At 43.2% G+C, this 26,423-nt stretch overlaps 4 protein-coding genes across 6 annotated transcripts in view; 1 reads left to right on the top strand and 3 right to left on the bottom strand.

The window, feature by feature from the left end:
* Positions 1 to 4,690, bottom strand: part of LOC115574662 (hormonally up-regulated neu tumor-associated kinase homolog) — a 113,290-nt gene extending 108,600 nt beyond the window's left edge. The window contains exon 1 of one of the 2 annotated variants that reach the window (XM_030406336.1): positions 4,413 to 4,690. The gene's annotated coding sequence lies outside the window, so the exon portion shown is untranslated. Of the gene's footprint in view, positions 1 to 4,244; positions 4,262 to 4,412 lie in introns of those variants that run through there. The other variant, XM_030406338.1, reaches the window with a different exon arrangement.
* A 2,009-nt stretch (positions 4,691 to 6,699) lies between these two features.
* Positions 6,700 to 8,860, top strand: irak1bp1 (interleukin-1 receptor-associated kinase 1 binding protein 1). The gene is made up of 4 exons (XM_030406093.1): positions 6,700 to 7,018; positions 8,088 to 8,169; positions 8,285 to 8,415; positions 8,508 to 8,860. Exons 1-4 carry the CDS (start codon positions 6,750 to 6,752, stop codon positions 8,767 to 8,769), a joined length of 744 nt encoding a protein of 247 aa, XP_030261953.1. The 5' UTR covers positions 6,700 to 6,749; the 3' UTR covers positions 8,770 to 8,860.
* LOC115574508 (uncharacterized) lies at positions 8,806 to 11,389 on the bottom strand. The gene is made up of 7 exons (XM_030406094.1): positions 11,140 to 11,389; positions 10,692 to 10,925; positions 10,456 to 10,536; positions 10,207 to 10,301; positions 9,668 to 9,828; positions 9,421 to 9,537; positions 8,806 to 9,343 (listed from the first exon to the last, which is right to left on the bottom strand). Exons 2-7 carry the CDS (start codon positions 10,814 to 10,816, stop codon positions 9,233 to 9,235), a joined length of 690 nt encoding a protein of 229 aa, XP_030261954.1. The 5' UTR covers positions 10,817 to 10,925; positions 11,140 to 11,389; the 3' UTR covers positions 8,806 to 9,232.
* A 940-nt stretch (positions 11,390 to 12,329) lies between these two features.
* Positions 12,330 to 26,423, bottom strand: part of phip (PHIP subunit of CUL4-Ring ligase complex) — a 35,641-nt gene continuing 21,547 nt past the window's right edge. Inside the window, exons 24-40 of one of the 2 annotated variants that reach the window (XM_030406091.1) lie at positions 26,152 to 26,262; positions 25,738 to 25,845; positions 24,418 to 24,542; positions 23,958 to 24,040; positions 23,614 to 23,725; positions 22,265 to 22,326; positions 22,008 to 22,190; positions 21,221 to 21,341; positions 20,983 to 21,108; positions 20,771 to 20,846; positions 19,899 to 19,961; positions 19,655 to 19,807; positions 18,999 to 19,151; positions 18,638 to 18,849; positions 18,297 to 18,541; positions 17,829 to 17,975; positions 12,330 to 17,699 (exon numbers count right to left, since the gene is read on the bottom strand). In XM_030406091.1, coding sequence (XP_030261951.1) covers positions 16,954 to 17,699; positions 17,829 to 17,975; positions 18,297 to 18,541; positions 18,638 to 18,849; positions 18,999 to 19,151; positions 19,655 to 19,807; positions 19,899 to 19,961; positions 20,771 to 20,846; positions 20,983 to 21,108; positions 21,221 to 21,341; positions 22,008 to 22,190; positions 22,265 to 22,326; positions 23,614 to 23,725; positions 23,958 to 24,040; positions 24,418 to 24,542; positions 25,738 to 25,845; positions 26,152 to 26,262 — 2,826 coding nt within the window. In that variant the 3' untranslated portion in view covers positions 12,330 to 16,953. The remainder of the gene's footprint in view (positions 17,700 to 17,828; positions 17,976 to 18,296; positions 18,542 to 18,637; positions 18,850 to 18,998; positions 19,152 to 19,654; positions 19,808 to 19,898; positions 19,962 to 20,770; positions 20,847 to 20,982; positions 21,109 to 21,220; positions 21,342 to 22,007; positions 22,191 to 22,264; positions 22,327 to 23,613; positions 23,726 to 23,957; positions 24,041 to 24,417; positions 24,543 to 25,737; positions 25,846 to 26,151; positions 26,263 to 26,423) is intronic. The other variant, XM_030406092.1, reaches the window with a different exon arrangement.

Below are 26,423 nucleotides of genomic sequence, written 5' to 3'. Positions count from 1 at the left end.
GCAATAAACAGATGTTGAGTCTTTATGAGGTCTTTACAACAGGTTCAGCGGTGCCCCAGAGCTGTGTGTGTGTGTGTGTGTGTGTGTGTGTGTGTGTGTGTGTGTGTGTGTGTGTGTGTGTGTGTGTGTGTGTGTGTGTGTGTGTGTGTGTGTGTGTGTGTAAGGCTGAGGATACATAGGCCTAACATGGAAACCTCTCATCAGTGAGCCATTAAAAAAAAAGAGACCACAAGTGGAAATGAACAGGAAAGGTGCGGCATCCAAACTGTTTATTACTTATTTCAATAATCCTGCTTTCACAATGCTGCAAATAGTTACAAACAGGCTATTCTCAGCGATTTATACAGAAACAGTGTCATTTTCAGGACTAATCGATTGATATTTTAGTCTATAAAATGCCAAAAGTTGTGGGAAAGCTCATCACAGACTCCCAGAGCCCGAAGTGACGTCTTCAAATTGCTTCTTCTGTCCAACTAACCTTCTAAAAACCAGAAAACTCTTCATATTCTGACATAAATTACAAAGTAAGCAGCAGCCTTACATTTAACAAGACTTGAACAAGCAAACATCAATATTTTTTCTTGAACTACACAACAGCTGATTACAGAAATAGCTGGAGATTAATTTCTTTCAACCCGCGAATCGTTCATCTATCAGTCCTGATTTTATTACACCTGTGCTTTCCCTGCTTACATGTCAGAGTATCGGCTGACACAAAGGTCTATTCAGTGATGGGAAAGAGAAGGGGGGGGGGCCGCGGACAGGACTGTTTATTTGACTACGAGCTGTTTACAGAGATGGAGGCTGCGGAGCTGAGCGACAGCATGAGAAAATACCTCCGATAATATACTGACATGTCGAGAGCTCAGCGGTGAACTCGCTCGTCTCTCAGGACCGACGGGCGTCACTCCACAGCTAATAAGAAAGACATTCATAGGCATGTTTGCAATTCCTCTAGCTCCTATTGCAAAGCTAATTTATAACAATATCCCATCCAACGATATCTAATCTTCTCCTTTATTTGCAGTTATCTAACCCTGGGGGGGGGGTCAACGTGTTATTAACTGAGGGGGATAATTATCACAGAACCCCCTCCCACTGTTAGACGATTCTCTTTACAAGATAAACAATTTCTTAAGATCTGGTCAAGAATTTTAGAGATTGCTAAACAATACTGTACTCCAAAATTAAGCTTGCTGGCATTTCCCCAGTACATTTACACATGGAAGCAGCCCAGTGCAACCGCTGGCCTCAAACAGCGTCCTCTGAGCCACTCCACGACACCGAGGGTCACAGCCACCACGAGGACACTGAGGTCACGTCCTCAGTGGCTCAATATCTTTTATTTCCTGGAGATTAAAACTCAACAATTATAAACAATGACATAGTTTATATTTTATAAGCTGATTCCAGTATTCTTATTATTATTATTATTATTATTATTATTATTATTAGGCACCAGTATGTTTGACTACTTCAAAGCCAACAAAATAATAAAACGCTATGAAACACCATTTAGACCTTCATGTTGAGAAATATAATATAGAGAGTATAACTGCGGCACAAAAACATATAAAACTGAAGGACCTCTTTTTGGTTTCCGGTTTTTAAATGAATTGTGCAAATTTGCATCGTGCACGTACGACAATTACCAGAATAAGCGAGGGCGCCATCGTCTACGTATAGTGCAACGTGTCCTTGTACAAAGTGTACAAATGTTACGCCCCTGTTTACGCTGATGCTATAATTACACAGTCGTTAAAAACTGAACATTTCTGAAAACTATGAAAGTGAGTTAAACATCGAGATCTGCCCGCAAGCTCGGATCACCTCCCGCTGATGGAACGACGATCACCACCTGAACCTTTCGTTAAGCAGAGCCGCATACTGTTGGCTTTTATAACCAATAAAACTGTTCATCGGAAGAGTCTGGAGACGTAAACAATGAAAATCTCCCATTTATTGTGTTCTCTCATTCTATCACCATCTGTTTTTAACAGGGAAGGAGATTTGTGAAGGGAAATAAAAAATGAAACTTGACTTTTTTCTCTTCCCTTTTCACAATAAAGTCCTCGACAGATGACAGCTGTGGACACACAGAGTGCACGCTGCATGTTTTATCGCCTTCACCCATAAATTAAAAAAGAAAGAGTGGAGGAAATACAGTCAAAATATACGATTTATGGCAACGGGCACAGGAGGGAGTCTGGAGATTTCTTGGACAATATGAAAATAAAACTGCAATAAAACTGCATGGGCCTTGATTGTGGTCTATGGAGAGACATGGAGGGCCTCCAACACAGCTAACTTTATTACTTCATCTGAGAGAGCAAGAGAGAGCGAGAGACACATCAACAGATTCAGAGACCATTACAGTCAAATCTTTTTCCCTAAGTGGCCACAGTCTCCATCTCAGGACCCCCAGACCCTTTTCACCCAACATCCAGAGACACAGCGGAGGGGCAAAACCCTCCTCAAATCACTTTATTCAGCTTTTTATTTACGCAACCATCCCCTTTTCTTTGGTTTTTATATAAATCTTTACAACATAATTTCATGGCAGGCATCACAGTAAGCACTGTTAAACAGATGGTAGTTATATAAACATTGTGGAAGAGAGGAATTAATGCTTTTAAGAGTAAAATGGATGCTTGTTTATGTAAGTGGTTGGTAACCTTGTGATGATCACCAACCGAACAAATAATTTACCGCCACTTTCATTTACCACAACATCACAGCGCCCAACTATGTTGCTCTAAGCATTTAAAACCCATTGTGAGAGCGCCATCATTCAGGTCAGGGGAGGAGGGGGGGAACAGAGATATGAGTGATGGAGATGGGCGCAGACAGTCTGCAGGCCTCTCAAGGAAAACGCTCTGGACTTAACAGAAGATTAAGCAGTAAAGAGTTATCCCCTCTTCCTCACTCTCTCTCCCTCTCATATGAAAATAGCCTGTTGTGCTGTGGGTGCTGCATCTTTCTTGGCTGGAGCATCAAGATCTAGAGTTTCACAGAGCATACCGGGGGACCGGCGAAACCAGAGACAATAACAACAAATATGGCCCTGTATTTTTAGGTTGTGATTATAAAGCCCGTTTCACAGTTTAATACTCCGGGGAAACCAAACAAACTCTGGTGTTTAAAGAAACCAGCGTTCCAGAATTGGATCAAATCTCCGCTGCTCACAAATGTTCTTGAAAAATGAAAGGGAAGGGCACACAATAGGTCCACAGAACATGGAGACGACTGCACTTTATATGGCTTCTGGACCAACAGATTAATGACACTGACTCAGCACAAGGCCCTTTTTAAAGTAGTATTTTCTATATTTCCTATAATTTCTACATTTAAACTATTGTAGTACAGTATTTTTCTTTTGTGTCATCATTAAAAAATATATATAGTTTACTGTATCCCACTGTTACCTCATTGATTAGGCCCATAAATGATCTGATCACTAATCAGTGAAACACTGCTTTAAAACATTTATAATAACAAGAGGAAATTATATAATCAAACACAACATTTACCTGTTTATGTATTTGTTCTTAATTGATAATCCGAATGTAATACATTGTAAGGAAATACAGCTATTGTTATCATTATTGTCATTATTTTTTGCATCCTCCTTCAACTAACAGAAGTACTTTAATAAATGTTGAGTGCAGAGATTTGCTCAAAATTATACCAAGTGTGAATACAAAAATAAAGCATTTACTTACTATAAGTATCTACACTAATGTACTGCAGACAATGCACTGTCATATTTTATACTATGCCATTATGTTATACTTTGTTGCCACCTGCTGGACAACCATAGATACTGACTGACCCAAGTCATAATTATTGTTTTGCTTCTGCTGTTCAGAGAGTGACAGCATAATCAGTATATAATTGCTGCTACATAAAAAACTATATCATGCCAGCTGATCACACAGAGGTAAAATGCAAAGGGCTGCATTCATACAATTTGCATCTCATTCATCCATTTACTCACTCACATACAAAGACTCAAAAACGAAACACACACTGCATTTCAATAGATTAGATTACACGCGTAATCTTTAAAAGCTTGAAATAACCCCAAATTAAAGTATGACCATGTATGGACAGGTATAGACAGTTTTCAAGACAGGTAGTTCAACCAGTCAGAACACAGGACAGGTGAAATTAGCCATGGTACTGTCGAGTAAACATACACAACTTTTAGCTAGCTCGTGTTTAGAGCAGGTAACGCTACATACCTGCAGGACGCCTGTCAGTCTTCTCTCCAAAGCCTGTCAGAAATTATTTTAAGCTAGCAGCTGGGTAAACATCAAAAACAAAAACAGTTGAGCACTGATACCTTTAAACGAGCCACTAACTAATTAAATTATTGAATAAATAACTCATTAAAACCTTTTTAAATTTACCTGGAATTCCATGTTTAGGGTCGGCGAGCAGAAGTTTCGGCCAGGCTAACTCAAGACAGAAAAGTAAGCTAACTTTAACTACTTTGTTATGCTGTGTGAAAATTAGCATAATGCTATGCTATCATTCTCTGCTAAGCTTATGTTGTAATTCAGTGGGCTTGAAACGAACAATGTGAAAAGCACTAAATCGGGCAACTTATCACAAAATTCAACTCTGGGAGGAATTAAAGTAAATTGATAACTTATAGCGTTTTACATTAGGCTAACCGATTGACGTTCACGCATGCGCCCTGAGAACTCATTAAGAGAACCAATTACAGGTGCGATGAAGCGGACGCAGATCACGTGATCACAAGTTGGAAAAACGTCACGCAGAATGTGTTTCAAATGTAGTCATATACCTGCCATGTTGGGGACCCACAGGTGTTTCAAACTAATTAATTAGTTCTATGCCAATCAGAAACACAACTCAAATTGAAACACCTGTGTAGGTCCCCAACATGGCAGGTGTAGGACTACATTTGAAACTCATGAATACTCAAAAACGTCCTACAGTACAGAGGTCTTGTGTTTTGTGAGTTTTGGGGATGTTTAGAGTTACATTAAAGCGAAACTCTCGCCAAAATGCAACCTAGGCTTTTTTTGTGAATGTATATGAGTCAAACCTTCGTGTAAAAGCATAATTACGACAAAAGAAGCACTTTTAAGATTGACCGTATTTTCGTTTTCAGCTCATTTTCTCAGTGCAAGGGGCACTTTTACGATAGCATCAAAATGTCTATTTTTAATACACTAAGAAGGCTCGTCACAACATGAAACTTTGCCCGTAGTATCACCAGGGTCTCTACACATGAACACAAGCATTGAGAACATTGTTTGTGTACGCAGAGTTTACTAAAAAAAAAGTTTTTGAACAACTCACGTTAGCAGATGTTTTCTCCACACGCCACCGTCATGGCAGCCGAGAAGTATCAATCTCAGAATGGGATGTAACATGGACGACGGTTAAGGTGGAACGCTCCTAAAGCTTAGCTCCATATAAATGCACAGATAATTCATTGTTTTGTCGTTAGTGAAAAACTATATTGACCTTGAAGTTGAAAAAGGAGCCTCATATAAGAAACAATATTAAAAAAAAACTCTCCTCAAAGTTACGTTGCATTCTGAGATCGATAATTCTCCTCTGCCATGACTGCGGCGAGCGGAAGCTACTGCTAACATGAGTTGTTAGAAAAATGTTCTTTTCAGCAAACTGTGTACACAAACAATGTTCTCAATGCTCGTGTTCATGTGTAGAGACCCGGGTGATACTACGGGCAAAGTTTCATGTTGTGTCGAGCCTTCTTAGAGTTTTAAAAATAGAGATTTTGATGCTATCGTAAAAGTGCCGTAGCACTCCCATTGAAAATGAGTTAGACCTGAAAATGAAAATACAGTAAATCTTAAAAGTGCCTCTGTCATCTTATGCTTTTACACGAATAAGAGTCTGTCTCCATGTTACGCACATCAAGCTAAACGATTGTCAACAACACAACCATATACAGTTAGCTAGCTACAGTAATGTTAGCTAGCTACTGTTAGCTAACTATAAAGTAGGCTAATTTGATGGTACATGATAATAATAACATACTCTTTCACACAATAATCATGAATGTGCAAATGTGTTGTGGAATAGATCAATTTGATGACATCAAAAATGTTCTGAGGTACTTGTGTGGACCATAGTAAATTTACCTGACAGTTACAGTTGATAAGAATCAAAGGTTCCAAAGAGATACCCACTTATGAAAGCTAAAACACAGTTTCTGGTTGATTGTGGACAGTATTGAACCCTTTGTGTGGACATCAGTCAAGAAGACATGCATAAATCTATTTTTTAACATGGGCAGTTATGGGAAATTGAGGCATCCCCAATTTCAGTATTTTTCAATACTTTCCAGCACTTGGATGTCTTAGGACTTTTGGTATATTATACATGACACAATCATGAGACTAGAACAACTGAAAGAGTTTCTGTTGCAATTTGTGTGGGCTTTATGTCGTATAATGCCTGTACTAGAAGGTTTGACTCATATACATTCACAAAAGAATGAAACCTAGGTTGTATTTTGGCGAGACTTTCACTTTAAGACAATTATTTTTGTGTTATAAGATTTATGTTTTTTTAACACAGAGGTTTTTATTCCAAAAAATCCTCTCACAGATCTACCTTCTTTCAGAGAGGCAGGATCTGGCAACACACTGTTTGTAGTGTTTTGACGGAAGTAGACTACAAGTCCCGTCGAGCATTTCGCTTATTGCCATAGCAGCGGGAAGTTGGTTTAAGTGCCCATCAATATGGAGAACCAGAGCCGGGTCTTCGCTGCTATACTACCGGCAGCTGGTCGGGAGTCAGCCGGTAACGAAGCGGAGCTCGGACTCGAGGTGCGAGCCGCTAACCGCCACAGTAACCGGGGGAGGGAGGTCCAGGTGACGGGGACAGCGGAGGTTTGCTGTCCGGCGGACCGAGCGTCGGTGCGGGTCAGTGTGGGCAGCAGCAAAGGGTCCGTCAACGAGGCGACCGACAGCGTTTCACGGCGACTTGAATACATTTTACAAGCTGTCAGGTGAAAACACACATAAAGACATTCAACAGTTCAACTTAAAACGAGTTCAACAGTAGTTTATAGTGAGGCGCTAAACTTTAAGCTAGCTAGCTGTTTGTAGTCAGGCAGAAGCTGCGTACGTTACTAACAAGTGCTGTTCGCTGAGTACAGAGCTATCAACAGACTGACGAGTAAAAGCAAAGGCTACTGTCAAGCTGTGTGAGTTTTAGTGACATTAAACAAAGTCGTATCCATGAAACAAGCAGAAGTCAGAGGTGGAGACCGTGACATCCACCCCGGAGACTCCCAGCGGCGCCTCTTCCTCAGTTTCACCCCGTGTTGGCAGCAGAAGGACGGTTAGCTGCCTCCCAGAACCTCCGGAGGAATGTTTTTTTTTTTTAGTGCTGACCTGATATTTGTGAAAATTATGATTACATTTTTTTTTAAAAACATTTACTGTCTTATACTCCAAACCAATGCCGAATTGTTTTAATGAATGGGACAAATAAGACACACGTCTTTTTATTGCATTTTACTGCTTTTTTTTAAAATTTTATATGAATATTTATAATGAAAATTCAGCAGTTATTTTCAATAGCTTCCATGTAATGTGACCCAGTGACTCCAAACCAATGCCGAATTGTTTTAATGAATGGGAAAAATAAGACACATGTATTTTTTATTACATTTTACTGCTTCTTCTATTTTATATGAATATTTATAATGAAAATTCAGCAGTTATTTGTTAATAGCTTCCATGTCATGTGACCCAGTGACTCAAAACCTATGCTGAATTTTGTTACTTAATGAGACAAGACACAACTCTTATTTTGGATTTTCATGGGAATGTAAGTATAAAGTAGCATTCAATAGAAACACTAATGTAATAGAACTCAAAAGTGCTGGATTGAACATGTACCAGAGTAATTGTTGTTATTGATAAACCAAATGTGGAAGGAAGATGTTATTTTTCTATGTATGCTCACTGCTTATTATGTGTGGAATTCAAATATGTTGATTTCAAGGTGCGTGAGGTCATTTCAACTCGATTGCAAGGAATGTCATTTTTTCTTTCATCCACTCTGCTCAGACAGCATGGCGTCAGTGACAAAGACGCCTCAGTGAGGAGGTTTCTCCATCGAGAGGCAGAGCAGTATCGCATGGATGCAGAGGTGGAGTATTATTACAAACTCTAATGTCTCAAATGTGTCATTATGCTATTTAACTGACTGACAGCATACCTGGGTATTGAGCTTAATATGATGGTGCAACACCGTTTCTCCACAGGTTGTTGTCACCTTCTCAGATTTTGAGAAGATGGAGCAAGTATGTCGTGTCCTGCTGGAGAAGCTGGACAAGAGTGTTTGTGTGGGAACCCCGCAGTTTTACCACAGTGCTGAGTGCCTGAGTAGACTGAGGTATGAAAAACACGCACATCACACAAAAAAAGACTTCCTTTTTCTTGACGAATGCAGGAATTGTAACTAGCGTGTGTTTGTTTGCGCTCTAGGCGGCGTGCGTGCGTGTCAGCGGTGGAAAATGCCCAGCAGAAGGCCTGTGAAGTCAGTCAGCTCCTTGAACAAACTCTGGGATCCCCCCTACTGATCAGAGAGGAGGAGACGAAGGAGTGGAGGAGCGAGGATGACGAGGAGGGAGGCGGAGGTCAGGGTGCCGCACCCCTTCCATACCTTCCCTGCAGACCCACATTCACTGCCTCCTCACGGGTATCTGTGTCCTTCAGCCTCAGAGACAAAGGCAGGAAAAAACTCTGAAGACATTTGAACTGACTCATGAAAGAGCGGACTGTCTCATTTTTAAAGTGTTTTTATTTCTTGGCTGAATTAAAGTGCAGTTTTTCACGGATTTTTTTTTTCTACCTCAGCCGACACAAAAACTACATACATGGAAAAATAACTACATAGATTTAAAAATAGAAAGAAAAAAAAACACTTCAAGCATTTATTGCTATCATTTAACTTAACCGCAGCAAATGTCATTGCAGCAAAATCAAATGGTTTTTTTATCATCTGTATTTTTTGTCAAATCAAATTAAAATACTGTTTGTTTATTTTTACATGGCGATGAAATAAAAGTTGTTCAAATGTAGACTGTTAGTCTTGGAAGACACCCTCGCATCGAGTTCCAGCAAGGAGGGATTTGAAGATTATCCTTTGATCTGCTCAAATCTTTGTTTTTGAATCTAGCAGGTCGATATAACGCGTCACAGCCGAGCGGTCAGACGTCCTCGTTGTCGTCCTCGGGGAACAGCTCTCGGAGCCAGGGCTGCATGACGAAGCGCTCCCCGTCAAAATGTGTGAAGTATTTCTCCAAGGTGGGAATGTCCGGCTAGAAACATCCAACAGTGAGTCTAAGACGTATCGATTCAATGTGTGTGATTATGTGTCGTGATTGTCAGTACGTACCCTCATCCCTGTGATGCGCTCCAGCCGTGTCTGAGGCAAATATCCGACTAACACAGAGGAGGGTCCAGGCCCGCTGAACAGCACTTTATAGTGAGGCGTGTTCTCCGCTGTGACGCCCTGCACACACACACACACACACACACAGTCTCAGAAATCACTGAAGTGGCTAATGTTTAACTTTCCAATCCTGGCTTTAAGCAAATGAAGAGGGGAGGATTTGTGTGTGTGTGGAGTTGTGGATGCTCACCTCGGAGCTGGCGTACACTCTGTCCACCCACTCTTGGGGGGCTCGCATCTCAGGGTCCCAGCTCACCACCACCCCGATCAAGTTGCCGTTCCTCTCCATCACCACCTCTCCCACCCGCAGAAACACGTACGGAGGACGAGGGCTGCGCGCCGTCTTTGAGGCTGCAGGGAGGAAGAAGAGAGAGAGAATTCTGTGTGCTGGGTTTAGATAGAAGTCACCTATGTTTGCTTGCTTCCTTTAAGGGTTTGTTGGAAAACAGCGAGGGTGTCACTGCATCGGCTTCAACATTCGGTCTAAACCAAACACATTTAGTTGCCCTTTCTTGAAAATTAACAGTAAGGAATTACTGGAACACATGTCATGAACTGTTGACTATGTTTTCTTATTTTGCCTGGTGAACAATGGACATTTTGCAAATCATTGTGTGTCTGCATCTGTCTGTGGGCCATCATGAGTAGGAATAATACGTGAAGACCCCTACGGTAGAGACTCGATGTTCTCTTTGCAACTAGGTTTAATTCAAATCAAAACTCACAAACCTCCAAAGAACCCCTGGTCGTTGTCATGAACCATGGCCTCTAATGCAAGAGTCTTTTGTAACATGTCTTCATCCTGCGCCAAACCAAGGAAAGACCTTTGAAAAGCAAAACATATAGTCAAGTTTGGACATACAGGAGATTGACAGAAGTGCCAGAGAGGATCATGAATATAGCCTATCTCAGAATATCTGAAATAATGTGTGTCTCAGTCAATCACAGGGGTTTTTTTTAGTTACAAACATCACTCACTGGACTTTGGACATCTGCTGGTTGGCCCAGTCCATCCACACATCGAAGTATGTTCTCCAGTCTCTCCAAATTTTAAGCAAACTGAAACCCAGTATTATAAATTACAGACACAAACGGGAGACGCATCCATTAGATAAGCATAGTTTCACTTTAATATTTATGCTGGATGTGATACAGTCCACACACGCTGAATCGGCGCATGAAACCCACTTTACGCGCGGATCCGCCGGACCTACCGTGTGGTGGCGTGGAAGCGCTGCGCCGCCGTGGTGCCGCTCCAGCGGGAGATGAAGTACTGCGCGGGCACGGCGGAGAGCAGCAGCACCAGCTGCAGCACCGTGGCGCCTGACAGCTGAGGCATCACTGCGCAGCCGTCACCCGGGGACGGAAACGCAGGTCAGGTGGATGCAGCAGGTGCGACACCCCAAAAAAAGTTTTAACTCAGTCCAAAGTCGATGTGTCAGCCATGTCTGTAAGAGAAAGTGAGCTTTAAAGTAACACAGGCAGTTCTGTTGACACTGTCCTCTCCGGACATGTTGATTTACTGACACGCATGTTTAAACCGCATTTTATAGGAAGTAGGTCGAATATGCTCCAACATACTGCGCTACATAAACATTAAGAGGAAACGCAAGCGAAACGACGTTCGTGTCAAAGCTCGTTATTGTGTTTAATGTGACTCACCCTCGTGTTAAATCCAAAGTCTGTTCTCCAGATATCTGTGACACATGAGCGCGTCTGCTGTGCGCCTGAAAGCAGAGCAGCGCACCCGGTTTCACTTCTGCTTTATTTACATAAACCAAACACTCATCCACATGCCTCCGCCGACACCTGCGGATTTACATGTTTGTGGCCAACAGGTAGTCTGCCCAATCACCGGAGCCCACGGTGAGGTCGGCGGGCCTTTCGCGGCTCGCCACGTCAGGAAGAGCCGAGCCTTGTGGCCCCGGGCAGGAACAAGAGGCTGTTACAGGCAGTAACGCAGCTCCAACGCTGGGTGGAAGAGTTGTTAAACACGACTGAATGTATTATTGTTAACAGGCTGTGTTATAATAACTCTACACTCTTTAGAGAACAAACAAATGTGCTTTTATTTTGAAAATATCCCACATACTGTAACCCTTGAGGGGAGACTACAGGTGACTGGAGTCATATTTTTATTGGATGTCATAATAAAACTTCCTCAATTGATTACTCACATTAAGACAATATATATGCATATATTTGCATTACAAGTTTTCAGATTTATTTTGTTTTTATATGTAAAAATTATCCAATTTAAAAATTGACAAATTTGCATAAATATATTTTAGAGGGACAGGATTTTTCAAATATCAATTTTTCATCACTCCCTTAATTGGGAAATACCATCAGCAGCCATTTAAAATAGATGTTCACCATTGCTTTTGGGGATAAAGTTGTATATTCTATAAATCAGGAACAAAACCCCCTCCATACATAGTATAGTATACATAAGTATAAATAGGCATAAAAGTGGAGAGTTTGATGTATGAAAGGGCAACTGAGGTGGAAAAAATGCCTTTAAATGTGTGTTTTGTAAAATCACACACACTTTTTTGGTGGGGAAATGGTGTAATCGTGTAAAAGGTTTAACTAATAGATATCATATTGACACTTCCCCAGTTCATTACTATTGTCGGGACTATTTTCACATTTTTGCAAGTGTAGAAATGCAAATAAACCAAATTAATTTGCTCTAATTTGAATAAATGAACAGTCTAAAAGAAAGACATGTTATGGGAGCAAAATAACCTGAAATCTCAAAATTCACCACTTCATAAATAGAAGTGTTTCCCCTTCATGTCACGAATAATAAGACTTTAGGTTAAAAACAACAATCAACAACAGCGAGGGAGAGTGGATATGGAAACACAACTTTTATTTACTTAAAATATTGGTATGAACTAACAGGACAGCAGTACTCCCCTACACATACATTCTAGCCTTTATGCTTCTTTTTTGCATTAATTCCTTTATATATAAAAAGTATCCAAACTAACAAAGACATCCTCTTCAACTGGTTCATGTGAGACAAGGCCCCCCCTCTCCACCCGATCCCTTCCCGTTCTTTACCATCCCCACGCTCCCTTTAAAACTTAAAAACGTCCCCAAAAACGCATCCTGGTGGCTCACATGCAGCCGCTCCAGTCACACCCACACACAGTGACCTTTAACCCCCCCGTGACCAAACACTGTGATGATGACGATGCCCGTTCAGGGGCCACAAACAGCACAACTCTGCCAAACTCCGGCACAGGCCCGTGGTAAATGTATGTGTACATGAGCTCCAGCATGCAGCGAGGGTGAAGTTAAGTAAGAGGGCTGATCTGAGCTGCTGGGTGAAGAAATTTAGAATTTTTTTTAATACGAATGCGTCCGAAAACTGAGGTCCACGACTGATATGAATGAATAAAACCAATTCTTATGTATGAACCGAATGATTTGCTTTTAAGGCCCCTCTGACATGATTACAAGCGTTTTATTATTATTACTGAGATGGTTAAAGTAACCTGACCAGCAGCGCTACATCAGCTCTTTTACTTTGACATTTTTGAGAGATACAGGTGGGGGAGTGGGTGATCAGGTGAAGAAGGAGCAACAGCAGAACCAACACAGTCAATGTTTACTTTAATATGACGGCCGCATTCCAACTTAAATTGTGTCTCAATGGGAACTCCACCCGTTCCTCTCTTAATGGGGATATAATGACTGCTGTTGACGGGCTTTATCCAGATTCAAAACGGATGCATCTACAGCTGCGTCGAATGATTATTCTCAGTATCGATTAAAGGATAAGTTCACCTAAATATAAAAAAAAACCTCAGTCATCATCTCCCAACGCCAAAAGGAAAGTCGGATTAAGTTTTGAAGTCCACAAAAAAAATTCTGGAGCTTCGCAGCAAAACAGTGTTGCAGTATTCTCCTGAACAACTGAGGGAGCCGGAGACTTGTTTTAAAACGTAAATGCATACGACAACTGTTGTGTGTTTTTACGTGAATCAGGCCTTAACTGAAGGTATTTTCTCCTGCCTATGTTATAGACAAAGTTTCTTAAATTATAAAAACAAAGTGGCTTCATACAGTTCATCTGACGGGATCCATATCAGTGGGAGCCCTGAAAAACCCAAATTGGTCCGTGATGACATTATTTACTTCACTTTAGCTTCTAAGCTAATAGACTTAGCACACGCCCCATCTAAAGTCGGTGCACAAGCTCGGTCGTGCGTCAAGGGTGTAAATATTTTCTTTTCAAATCATTTTTAGGTTCCCAGGGCGACCCAAGGCTTGGATTACAGCAGACAAACTGTATGGAACCATTTTACGTTTTGCGGCAAGTCTCCGTCTTCTTCAGTGCTGCTATACTGTCCGAGCTTCAGAAATGTTTTGTGGACCACAAAACTTCGGCCACTTTCACGTTCCATCGGCATCAGTTGAGGACATAACGACTGAACTTTCATTCTTTCCGGTGTTGCAAAGTGTCAATCTAATCTGCTCCCCCCGCTGTTGTTGTCATTTACTTTCATAAATGAAAAAGAAAAGCGTCCTGACATTTAAGAAGCTGGAACCAACAAATGTTTGACATTTTTGCTTGAGAATAATTGAAACGATAAATCGATCACAGAAATACTCTGTGATTCATTTTCTTTCAACCCTCTAATCAATTAGTCGCCTCATCGTCGCAGCTGTAGATGCACCCACACCAAAGTCCGGCAAACATCTTGGGAGTCTCGAGCAATGTCTGTCTTAGTCGTCTCATGTAAACATAATGTGTATAAGTGAGCTCATACGTTACGTTTTCAAGAACCCTGGCTCTAAGATTTTGCTTCCTCACTCATGATAATCTGTGCATAAGTAAATATGATTATTTGTGATCGAGATAGGAACAAAAAAATCCAAAACCTGTATGTGCCTATGAAGAGTTTCTTTGTACACAAAACGCATATTTCTGCGGCCAAAGATCATTTTTCGCTTCCTATCCTTTAATAGTAAACGGGACTAGTTATTTTCATGCCAACAGTCATCTGTGGAGGAAGGTGTCAGTGTTTCAGTCTGTCTCAATCTGGAATAAAACTCTTCATATACACAATATAAACACATCTTTTGTGGAGTAAATATAAAGAAAAAAAAAATGAAAAACAGAAGTTGTTAATTGTATCCCCCCCACTCGAACTGCACAGATCTAGCCATCGAAATATCGTCCTGTATGGCGGAGACACAGACAGGAAAAACAACTGACACGTTATAATGTACGTGAGCTCAACGCGTTCACTGCGGAGACAGTAAAATAAAACACATTCAAAAAGCCATGGTCTAAAAACTTCAGTGCCCAAAGACAGAATTTGGCATTGACAAATCCATAACAGAACAACAAAACGACGATAAACAGATGAGATATATATTCACGAATACGTGACAGAAGGATCTATGAAATGAATCAGGTGCATATAGATGCTACTGTCCAGTTCTCCCCAGTGACACCGATGTGACAAGTGGCTGATTTTGGCATCCAGTTGCTTTGTGCTGGGGGTGAAAACAGAAAAAAAACAGGATTAAAGTGGAAGCCTTCATCGTTGTAGAACTCGCTCCAGTAGTTGTGTGTACAGAGAGTGACGTAATATGTTTGTCTCCAGTTCCGGCTTTTCTCTCTTTCACGAGCCGTCCCCCCCCATAGGAGCCTGTCAGGTCCAGTCCAAGTCCTGGTCCAGTTCTCTGAACCAAACGACAAGCAGGAAGTCCAACAAAAAAAATAAAATAAAACTAAAAGAAAGGCCCCAAAAAGCAGAAAACCGAGGATTCAATATGCCAGAGTAGCAAAGGCACACAATCAGAAAGATGAATATAAGACGTGTCTCTCTCAGTCCGATCCAGTTTGATCTGGCTCGGTCCCGTTCGCCCCGGGACAAGCGCCAGAACGCGCGAGACAGAATTGTGTGTGCGTGTGTGCGTGTGTGTGGTCACCATAGAAACATATCAACATTTAAAAAGTGTTTTTATATGTTAACAATTTTTTTAAAATACAAAGGGTTAACTCCCTACGACTGCATTGATAACCGGTCTGTGGTAAGTGCATCTCAAAGCTAGTCACCCAGAGCTCCCCTGGCTGTACCTTAGGTATAAACTGACAATAGGTTGGTTATAGGATAATATATCGACATGAATAATGGTTTTACAACAACAGTAAAGTCTTTTTTTTTTTTTTCCTCAACGCCTATAAATACATTTCTTTGAGAGGTTTTCACAACGATCAAACTGTATGCCACTGTTTGTACGCTGAAAGTGAACGACACACTCGACTGTGTTGTAAAAACACACGCTCCTTCACTCGCACACACTCGCAAAATCGTCACAACCGAGTCCGTACGCATACAGGCACGTGAACTTTGCAGGGCAGAGGCCAAGCACACTTACACGCGCGCACACACACACACACACACACACACACACACACACCAAAGACATAAAGGCACAAGGTATTGCTAATGTTGAGGACGTGTTGAAACATGATCTATCTAGACATGTAAATGAACCCCTTTCACCCATGCATCCTTTTCGTCCTCCTCACAGTAAAAACAGCTTCAAGAAAAAGGAAAGAGATGCTTTTTCTTTCTAATGAACATGCAAAAAAAAAAAACACACACACACACCCACGCACAGTAAACAAAACCTACAGATCTACAGTACCAACAAAAGGTACACCATTTGGTATTTTAGCGCAGACGGACACGCTCAGGTCAGCCAATGTGTAAGACTTCGGAAAACAGAGAGCCGATCATCACGTACAAATCTTAGAAAAAGCAGAGAAGGGGTTCTTATAAAAAAAGAGCGGGGGCAATGAAGAAGAGGGGTGGTGAAAGACCTTGTCAGGCCAGCGGTCTGCAATCCGTCACGGACCGAGCAATTTCAGCCCAGTGGGCGTCTTTGACCGACCCAGCAGAGACTCTTGAAAAAGTCCTCAAAAATAGCAAGAGTGAGATAAGATACATCCATCTCCGCTCTGGGTTTGTTCAAGTACTAAAACTGTTTTGCCCAGTCTGACAGCAACAGTGTTTAAGGTCAGACGGAGGTGAAGAGTGGTTCACTGGACAGGAGGAAGTCACAAGACCACCAGCGTAGGAGTCTGTGAGCTCCCGTGGGATCCAACATGGACCAATAACGTCGGAGGAACAAATGAACATGCTTCATCAGAAAGCCATCGGCCGCCACAAACGATGTGCTCGCTTGGCCGAGAAGGAGGAGGAGTGGACAGATAACAGCGCTCTTGTGTCTCCCCGACGGCTGCAGCTTTAAATAGCAGCAGCTGGACGAGCGGCTCCCCGGACGCACACACATACGCGCACACCAAACGCATACAACACCAAGCACAAGTTCCCCCCCTGCTCCTCCATCACATGAGCTCAGAAATCTCCACCAGATTTCTTTTCTGTCAGAGGAGCCAGCCTCCTCCTCACATCCTGTGTGTCTGCTCTGTTGTCTCTGTTACCAGCCTATCAGATTGGCTTTGGCCTTTTCTGTCAGCTTGCGGACGCGTCCCTTTGAGGAGGTGCCGAAGGTGATTGATGAGTCCTCAAACAGCAGCTGCCTCTGCTCCTCCTCAGAGTCCTCCTCCATGTACCAGGCAGACCGTCGCCCCTGGTTGCGTGTGCGCATCGACCCTCCTTCCCCGTCCCCGTCCCCGTCCCCATCACCGTCCCCTGCCTCCTCCTTCGGAGCCTCCCTCCGACTGGATCGCTGAGGAGCTTGAGCTTGAGGTGGAGGCGTCACCTCCTCGTTGGTTCTCCTGCTGCTCCTCCTCAGTGGCGAGGGCTCGGGTGGCTCCGGTGACTCAGCACGAGGAGCGTCTTCATCAGTTTTTACCGCTCGGGGCCGGCCGCGCCGTCTGGGCGTCGACGCAGTGCCAGAGTCCGACAACACGGATGTTTCCTGCGCGGATGACGTCCCGCCTTCATCCCCCGTCGACTGGTCGAGGTCATCGTCGGGGGTGGAGCTCCTGCGGTTGCCGCTCCTTCTCATCTCCTCCAGCTCCTGCTTGCTCTTCCTGCCTCTCTTCTTGCCGGGAGGGCGGCCCCGGGGTCTGGAAGGGCTCCCTGGAGTCGCGGCTTCTGGAGGACTCACTGGCGCATCCGCCCGGGATTTCCGTCCCCTCCTCCCCACGCCGACGGTCACATGACTGCTGTGGCCATTCAGGTGGACTGTGGTTGGAGATGAAGGGCTGACAGGAGAGCCTGAGAGGGGCGGACATTGATTCACAAGAAGAAAATACGTATCAGTAGCAGGCAGGACGGATCAAATGTATATATTTTCTTCTTAAACTATAAACCTACGCCTCACTTCTCGGTGACAATGGCTCTTACCAGGTGTGTGTCGAACAGGAGTTCTGAGTTTCCTGCGGGTGCTTCCTCCACCGCTACTTTCCGTGGCTGGAGATGGTGTCACCTTTTCAGGAGCTGGTGGTGTTGAAGCCGACACAGAGTTGTGAGCCCTCAGTGAGCGAGTAGACTCTGTAGACAGGAAACAGAAGAAAGTCAATCAAACATGTTAGATGTGGTCATTCATGATGAACGTTGCTATCTTGACAACGGCTAAATGAGCAAACTGGTTCCACTCTTCTGTTTGTACTGTAAAGATAAAGCTAGCAGCTTGTTAGCTTAGCATTGAGACTGGAACCAGCTAGCATGGCTCCGACTAAACTAAATGGGTGGGTACAGTAACTTCCTGCGGTCTTGTTGTCACTGTGAGACTGCGAGGCAAGAAAGCTAACCGGCTGCCACTTTATTATTACTCTAAGTATGAATTTATACCTCATATCTCTTATATCTCACCTGCTGTGCCCTGTGTGTTGCTCGTGGCGTTATGTGAGGAAGAAGAGGAGGGTGGAGTGTGCGTAGAATGGCGTGCCGCACTTCGCGTGCGCCCTGCAGCTGCCGTGTCGGCCTTCCCGTTCACCAGCTGAGGCGGCTGTTTCGGGGGGGCGCTCTGTCTCAGAGAGGAGGGTCGCGAAGGAGCTGGTGGTGACGGCTCTCTTTTTCCGGTCACCCTCGATGATACACGTCTCTTCCTCTCGGGACTGGAAGCAGCACAGGAGGAACAAGGAAAATCACACCTAATGCACAGTGAGAGACACCAAAAACCAGAAATGAAATGACTGTTTTTTTTTTCCTACCTGGATGCGGTGCTGCTGGTCGGAGATTCGCTCCTCCTCCTCCTCCTCTTCATGGCGTGCCGTGTCTGCCTGTCCGTAGTGTGTCGTGTTTGTCTGTCAGTTCCCTGTCTGGTCAGTCTGTCGGTCAGGCCGTGGATGGCCTTGTAGTCGGCCAGGATGGAGCTGACGTGCTCCTCGAAGAGTGCAGAGAGCCTCAGACTCATGCTGTAGATCTGGACACACGAGACAACGCAATGAGTCAACTGTCAGACAACACAAAGACTGAGAAATTTCATCACAGCATGAAAATATGAGAGTGCTACCATGTATATTAAGCTTAATGAGCTTAATGAAAGCGCGTGTGTGTGTGTTTGTGCCTCACCCGAGACTTTTTACTGGGCGTGTAAGCTTTGGAATTGCTGAAAATGAGCCGGACGTCTTTGCAGAGCTCAATTGGCGACTGGTACTTTCCCTCTGTTAGCGTGTTGAGAACGGTGCCAAAGTCCATTGGCGACTCGACTATTTGCAGGTAGTCCTGGGAGAGGCGGAGGGAAGTTGGCACATTTCAATTACACATTTCAAAAGATGGGAACACAAAGTAGCAGAGGAGAGGAAGAGAGGGTAAAGACGTAAGAGATCTGGAGAATTCGGGGTTTTACTTTGAATGGACTAGGGGGAAAAAAAAAACTGAAGCAAAAGAATTCCAGTTTCCTGTTAACAAAGAGAATCGTAGCCCATTGAAACTGTGAGACTTCACATTGTTTCTCCTTCACAACTTTTCCATTAGCTTCGGTCTTCATTACAGACGCTGAATGAAGAGGCCTGAAGAATACCCTCGCTTCAAAACCACCACTCTTTGTGTAATTGAATCGTGGCCACTTGTGGCCCGGTCTAAACTGCATAGTAAAATTCCAGGACCCAAAAAAACGGTAACTGAAAATGCTAATTCATTTGAGCCTAATATTTCGCAGAAAGGCAGAGTTCACATGCAACACAATACTGGATGATAGAGACAGCGAGAGTTTTATGCTGAGGTACCGGGTATTCCTGCAGGTCCACAGGTTCTCTGAAGGGCTCCGAGTCTTCACACTGAAAGAGGAGATCCAGCAGCTCCTTACAGCGCACCCTCCACGCCTGAGGGTCGTACGAAGGGGGACGGGTTCGCAGTTGGCGCCGCATGGGCTTACGACCCTACATGAGAAAAACACAAGTTGTCAAAAGTGAGACACTCTCGTGGACAGCAGCATGTTTGGGAAAACTCTGTTGCTGTTAGATATTTTACCTTGTGTTTTCGTGTGGACGTTCCAGGAGTGTTAGTATCTTCGTCATCCTCCTCCTCCTCCTCCTAAATAGATAGGAGAAGGGAAATTAAATCAAGGTAACATGTTTTGTTTCTACAGTCTGCTCTGCAATCGAGTATTTTATTATTTCAACTCCCCGCTGCCTTTCAGGTGTAATTTGAAGAAGCAATTCACTGGTAGATGGTTGATTTGATTTTTATAAAACTGGGCTGTCAGTGCAGTAGAAAAAGATGCAAATACTAAATAAAACTGAAACAGCTAGCTGTGGTATTTCCTTTTTGCTCAGAAGATATTTACACCTACAAATACTGGAATGGACTGAGCCACGCAGGACTGTAGTCTGAACGCTTTCACTGACGTACTGAGAGTTGGTCGGGCTAGTTTTTTGGCTCATCCGGTTTCAAGCGATGGTTGTCAGGAAATAGGCGGTGTAGAAACAGAATCCTGTTTCATATTTGATCAGCGCCGCATCGTTTTACACATTGATCTCAGTTTCTTCCTTCTGATTAGATTTGACTTCCGTACTCTGTGTCTGCGGAGGCGGGTTTACTAAAATGCAGAAGTATAATCTGTAAACAGCCCAAGAGACGGTGTTTCATATCATCCAGCGGCGGCAAAAATGGAGGGAAGTTAACCACTGTTTATTTGCATATACTTCCCACATTGTAAAAAGTTTCTCTTTAATAACAACAGGAGCATTTTAAAAACGGAACGACTGCTAATAATGTCAGATTTTGGTGCCATGATTTACAACATTTTGGACAAAAAATATTACTTTAATAATATCTTGGCAAAAATGTTGGTGACAAATTTCAGGTAGACTGTGGTGTCAACATGCAGCACTTGAACGCACCTCATCTTCAGAGTCAGAGAAGGTAGCCTTCTTCATAGTCCTGTAGAGCGGCATGATGTCTGTCAGACTTTGGTCCCTGAAGACGACGACAGAAGGAGAGAGCAGAAGTTGTTTTAGGGAATCCAGCTTAAAAAACCTGAACTGGCTGATTAACGTTTTGTTTACAGCCTCTGAGAAGTTGCTTTTCCTTTCCACAGGCTCTTGATACTCACTTAACAAATTGCAAAATGAGGTCAGAGACGAACTTGGCCGTAGTGACGATGAACGATCCGGGCTCATTGAACGTCTGGGTGTTGTGTTCGATGTAACGAACCTCCCACATCAGAGAGGACAGTCGTCTGAAAAGGAAAATACAGATGCGATCGATGTGTGTTTAATTCTCTCTCACACAAACACAGTTGTTTTTCTCTGCCACCTCTTTTTACTCAAACGCGGCTCGATGTGAGGTACCTGTAGAAGCGGTTCACCAGCCTTTGCCGTATGGTGCTGAGGTCGGTGACGTAGGCCACTACCGTGCAGTACGTGGGGTAAGCTTGTAGGTCCACCGGAAAGGAAAATGGCGCCGCGACATCTAAGGGTGGGGAGGAATGACAAACACACAGGAGGAAAAGATTATTACAAGAAACAAATCCACTGTGACAGAAAAAAAGGTGGATGTCTTTTCTGTTTGATATGTGTCTCCTTCAAAATAAAATATCCTGCATATGTTGAATAATACCTTCTCCCCTTTCCTAAAGATTGTCCTACTTACTCTGAATATTCTTAGCTAAATTTAGAAACACCTGCAAGAGTTAAAACAAATCCCGTGCTGTAAGCCAGCTGCAGCATGAAGCGTAGGAGTAACAGGGAGAAATCTGGAAGGATTAAAGCGCGTTTTCTGTTGGCGTTCGTCCGCGTCCGATCCCCAAACTGTCAGCAGAGGGAGCCCTCGGATCAGCTTTCCTCTGGGAGGATTGCAGCAATACAAAGCCTGCACCTAATATGCCATTACATCACTTAACGGGAATTCAAGCAAGCACCTCAATATGCGGCTCAATGTGTTCACAGCTAATTTCTTTTAGCGAGTTGATCTGTGGCTCTGCTGGGCTCATGCTGATGAGCTGAGAGCCGTGACTCATGTTGTGTCGAGAGTCGTGCCGCTTTACGGGAAACGGGCCCTCGTGGCTGAACAACACATCCTTCCTTGCACGACATGAGCGGATTGTTTATTTTTCACAGTGGCTTGATGATGTCATACCGAGCGTGCAGAGCTGGTCGATGGCTTTGATGATGCGGTCGCACTCTTCTGCGCGTGTGCGGCAGCCCCACTCGCCTTCCAACGGGACGTACAGCAGCTCCTTCTGTTCCGCTTCCACCAGCGGGACGCTCATGCCCAACTCCTCCGGGAACGTGGCTGCACAAGGAGCAATTGTACGAGAACCTATGTTTTAATTTGTAAAGACAGATCGTTAAAATGTGTGGGTGCTGTTGTGTGGCTGTATTTTAGCGACCTACCATCATCGGGGATGGGCTCCATATCCCAAGGACTCATCTTCTCCGTGTCTCCATTGTCCCAGCTGGATGAGAAAACAGTGTTGACATGAGTCATCACACCTTTCACAACCTTGTTTTGTAAAGAGCTTTCGCACAGGTGACACACTTGCAAACACCCACAATCTAAAGTGGATGCCATTCTCTAACAAGGTTTTCAAAATAAAGTGACCATGAGCGCTCGGTGCCGACACGAACAACTAACTCAAACAGACAATATGCTCATTAATGATTCAAATTGGAATGTCACGAACGATCAAAGTGCATCAATAGCAAAACAAAGGGCGGCGTCAGTCGGCGTCCTTGTAAAAATCTAATTCAAGCTGTCATCCAGGAGCATTTCATCAAGTTTCTTGAGCGATTCCAACCATGAGGTGTTTGTGCAGTTAATGAGTGTTGTGAGGGGAACGTGTCAGCGGCATAATCACGAGGAGCTATTTGTCTGCAGACAAATCCCTGTTACATGTAAACCATTTTAATGAAATGGGCTCAGCTTCTTATTCTTTCAGTGTGGGGGAGTCAGATGTCAAACTCTTTTAATCCCAGGACTCACACCCTCACAAGATACGAGACCAACTCTACAGTAGACGTAGTGGGAGTAGTGGGAACCCGGTCAGAGGGTTTGTAGGAGCCAAACGTTCAATCGATCTGTAACTTCAAAGTAAAATTTCTTTTGAGTCCCTGCTGCCGTTGGGATGTTGAATAACTTGTAATTCCTAGTTTTTCTCATGCAAATAATTTTTCTGTTGATGAGTGTGATGATTGTGTTACTGCTCGCTGTGCAACAAATAAAGATTACCTTGAACCTTCTCCCTCTGAAACGTCCTTGTATCTGTTTGTTGAGTTGGCTCCACATATAGTCTAGGACTTTGTAAGGTTCATGTCGTGCTGGAATCTGGTTGATCGACTTGCGAAACCTTTTGGTATTCATCGTGACATTTACAGTTTCATCATGTTACTTTGTGTGCTGTTTTACGGGGGTTGAATACATGTCTTGCATAAAACTGTCATGCTGCACCTACGGCAAAATATAATTTAAAAAGGTAATTCTGACGGTTATCATTACCTCGGACTCTGCAAATAAACAACGTGTCTGCTTTAAGAGTGGCTTCCTATGACGGTTTTCATTTCTGTCACTTGTGCAGTCACGCGTATGCAGTTTGTCATTCGCTGATGCCAGTTGTGGAGAAATTAAAAACTCTTGGTTCGCTCCCTAATAATACAACAGATGTTTCATGTGGGAATGAGGTTGTGTAGTGCGTTGATCGATCCGTGCGGCATTATAACAGAATAAATCCAAGCTGTGATCATACCAGACATTGTAGCACTGAAACAGGCTGTCAGGGTACTGAGACTGGTAGGGCTCCTGGCTCTCAATGGTCCCAAACCACCAGGCGTCGTCAATCACTGACCGAAACCTGTCACCTGCACACACACATATCACAGTTAGATCTTTACAAGACCGCAACAGTTGACTTCATGAATTGAGATAAAAAATGTATGTGACATAAATAGATAAGTGGATTGAGAGGTCACTTTGGGCTTAACAATGAATAGATTAATGGTGAACATATTATTAGATTAACTGATAATGAAAAGGAAAGACATAGTTGGTATTCTGCACCACAAAGAGACCATGAAGTGAAAACTGTCTGACCTATAGCCCACTGTCTCTTTCTGGCATTGTCAAACTGCTGCCGCAGCACCAGGAAGTCGATGACATCAGGCATGTCGTGGTATCTGCAACGAGACAAACGGTTACGTGTAAGTCAAAGACTATAACAAAGCGAAAGGAATTAATAAAACAACCACATTGAAAGTGCAAAATAGATCAAACGCATAGAATTCGGAGGAGCACTTTGCCGTTCCCATAACAGTCCTTACTTCTTGTATCATCAGTCAACTGGATTTAATGTTTTATGAGTACTGTCTTGTCTCGTGTCAAGATGAGAATTCATTTAGGGAAAGGAATGTTATATTTAAACTCAGCAGAGGGGGGAGGCAAACGGATTACTGAGGAGAACAGTTTCACACTCTGTGAGCACTGAATTTCTGCATATTGTTGAAAAATGGACAGCTGCTCTTAAGAACAGGATATGTCACACTGGATTGCTTACTTCATAGAGAAGGATCCTCCGGTCAGTTTTCCGGTGTCAGGGTCCAGAAAGGAAAGCTTCAGACAGCACAGCGTGGGCAGGCCCACCTCGTACTTGATGCCAACTATCTTCATCAATTCCTGCTCCTGAACGCCACAGATAAAAAGACGAATGATTGAAATTAATCAATTTCTTATCAGGAGACATCATCCACATACCCTGGAGCCCTGAGGTCAATGCACTGCCTTTCATTTTCTATTGATAAACAGTGTATTCTTTTCACTGAGAGAGAGCCAGCTATGGCACAGTAAGTTTTTCAAGCTGAGAAAAGTGATGCTTCAGTGTTGTCTGGCCTGTTTGTTCAAACGACCCAAAAAAAAAAGGAATAGAAGGAAACGCTGCGCTTCACACGTCGCGGGCAATACATTCACAAAGATGCACACTGTGCCTGCAATGCATTACAGACCGCTGTCTGCACAGAAATTGCTGTGTTCTGCCTCCACACATAGAGAAGAAGTAAAGAATACACGAGAATACAATCCCATAAACTGTTACGTTTAAGAGGTAGAAGTCTGTTTTACACTCTTTGAGACAGTTTCACAAACAGGGATGGGACCTTTTCTTCTGCAGACAGTTTTTCTTTTAGGTTATTAGGAAGGAAACGGATTCAAGTAAACATGAGAGTGAAACCAGACAAGTGTCTGCGATACAGAGGAAATACTGCTGAGAGATTTTCAAGCTAAAGACTGTGCGGTGTGTGCAACGGGGGAATGATGACCTCATTGTGGCTTGAGATTATTCAGGTTCCTTGGAATCACTATCTATCCTTTTTTTTTTCCTTTTTAGTCATCACTGAAAGAAAGTCGTTTATGTTCTGGCCAGTTTGGGAATCATTTATATAATTTACCTAAACTGGAGAAGTAACTAGTAACTGAAGTTGTCAAATAAACGCAGTGGAGTAAAAAGTAGAGTAGAAATATAGAGCGGCAGAAAATGGAGTAAAGTTCAAGCTCCTCAAAACTCTACCCATGTAAAGCACTTGAGTAAATGTACTTAGTTACTATCCACCACTTCCAGGATCAGCAGGATCTGATGTTCATGTCTTTAATTCAAGCTGTAATTTTTACTTTTATGGAATTGTGATTGCTTTGCAGTACAAATGTATTCCCACTATATGAGGACTGTTTTTATTGATTTATTTTTCATGGATCTGCTGTGATTTTTATGAGGGCCGTCTCCTCAGCGGTTGTGTACACAAATACAGAGACATTATAAATCTGCAGGTACACCGGCTCTCTGTTCAGTGAGTCTTCGATCCGTCTTTGTCACTCTGTTTCTTACCCGGAGCTCCATCTTGTGCCAGGGCTGCTTCTTAGGATTGATGCTGTAAATCTTTTTCTGTTTGGCCATCTCCACATAGGCTTCATGGCCCTGTCTGAAGTAGTATACCTGCACACACACACACACACACACACACAAAGAAAAACACAATCAAATATACCAAAAGAACTGTATCTTGTATACAACTCTAAAACTTGTGGCAACATACTTTTCAGCTGCTTTTAGGGATAGCGATCAGACAGTGTGCCCCCTATTTTCTTGTGTGTAATGGGCATCACAGCCTCAAGGGGCAGCTAAATTTAGTGCAGAGTTTTAGTCTTGTTGCTATGTAAAACATGAGCCAGTGTTTTGGACTGAGGAGACATGTGGGGCACATGTGGTGAGGACACTGTAACAGAAACAGGCGGCGTGTACCTCGTCTCCCATCTGGGGTATGTAAGGACATCTGCGGGGGACCGTGTCTGTGATCCAGGCGGAGGGAAGCCACTCCTCCAGAGTGAGCCCTTGCTCCTGCAGCTCTGTCCTCTAAAAAGGACACACGACAAAGTAAATCATTTCATACTTAAATTAAGGTTTTGCATGATGTAACATTTGTTTTCTTAACCAAGACTTACGTAAGCGCCCACACTTGGCTGTAAGTTCTATTCATTTTCCTCTTAATTTATATGTACTTGATATTCAAAAAC

Source organism: Sparus aurata, chromosome 22 (genome assembly GCF_900880675.1).
Source record: "Sparus aurata chromosome 22, fSpaAur1.1, whole genome shotgun sequence".
Taxonomy (NCBI): Eukaryota; Metazoa; Chordata; class Actinopteri; order Spariformes; family Sparidae; genus Sparus; species Sparus aurata.
Note: the sequence above shows the minus strand (reverse complement) of the source record. Positions and strands in the feature narration are given on the sequence as shown.

Bases quoted from the DNA above. Each gene is read 5' to 3' on its own strand.
- LOC115574508 (XM_030406094.1), bottom strand. From the start codon at position 10,816: ATGCCTCAGCTGTCAGGCGCCACGGTGCTGCAGCTGGTGCTGCTGCTC. The intron at 10,537-10,691 runs GTAGGTCCGGCG...ACTGGGTTTCAG, and splicing joins CGCTTCCACGCCACCACACG to TTTGCTTAAAATTTGGAGAG. The intron at 10,302-10,455 runs GTGAGTGATGTT...TGCTTTTCAAAG, and splicing joins CAGCAGATGTCCAAAGTCCA to GTCTTTCCTTGGTTTGGCGC.
- irak1bp1 (XM_030406093.1), top strand. From the start codon at position 6,750: ATGGAGAACCAGAGCCGGGTCTTCGCTGCTATACTACCGGCAGCTGGT. The intron at 7,019-8,087 runs GTGAAAACACAC...CACTCTGCTCAG, and splicing joins TACATTTTACAAGCTGTCAG to ACAGCATGGCGTCAGTGACA. The intron at 8,416-8,507 runs GTATGAAAAACA...TTTGCGCTCTAG, and splicing joins GAGTGCCTGAGTAGACTGAG to GCGGCGTGCGTGCGTGTCAG.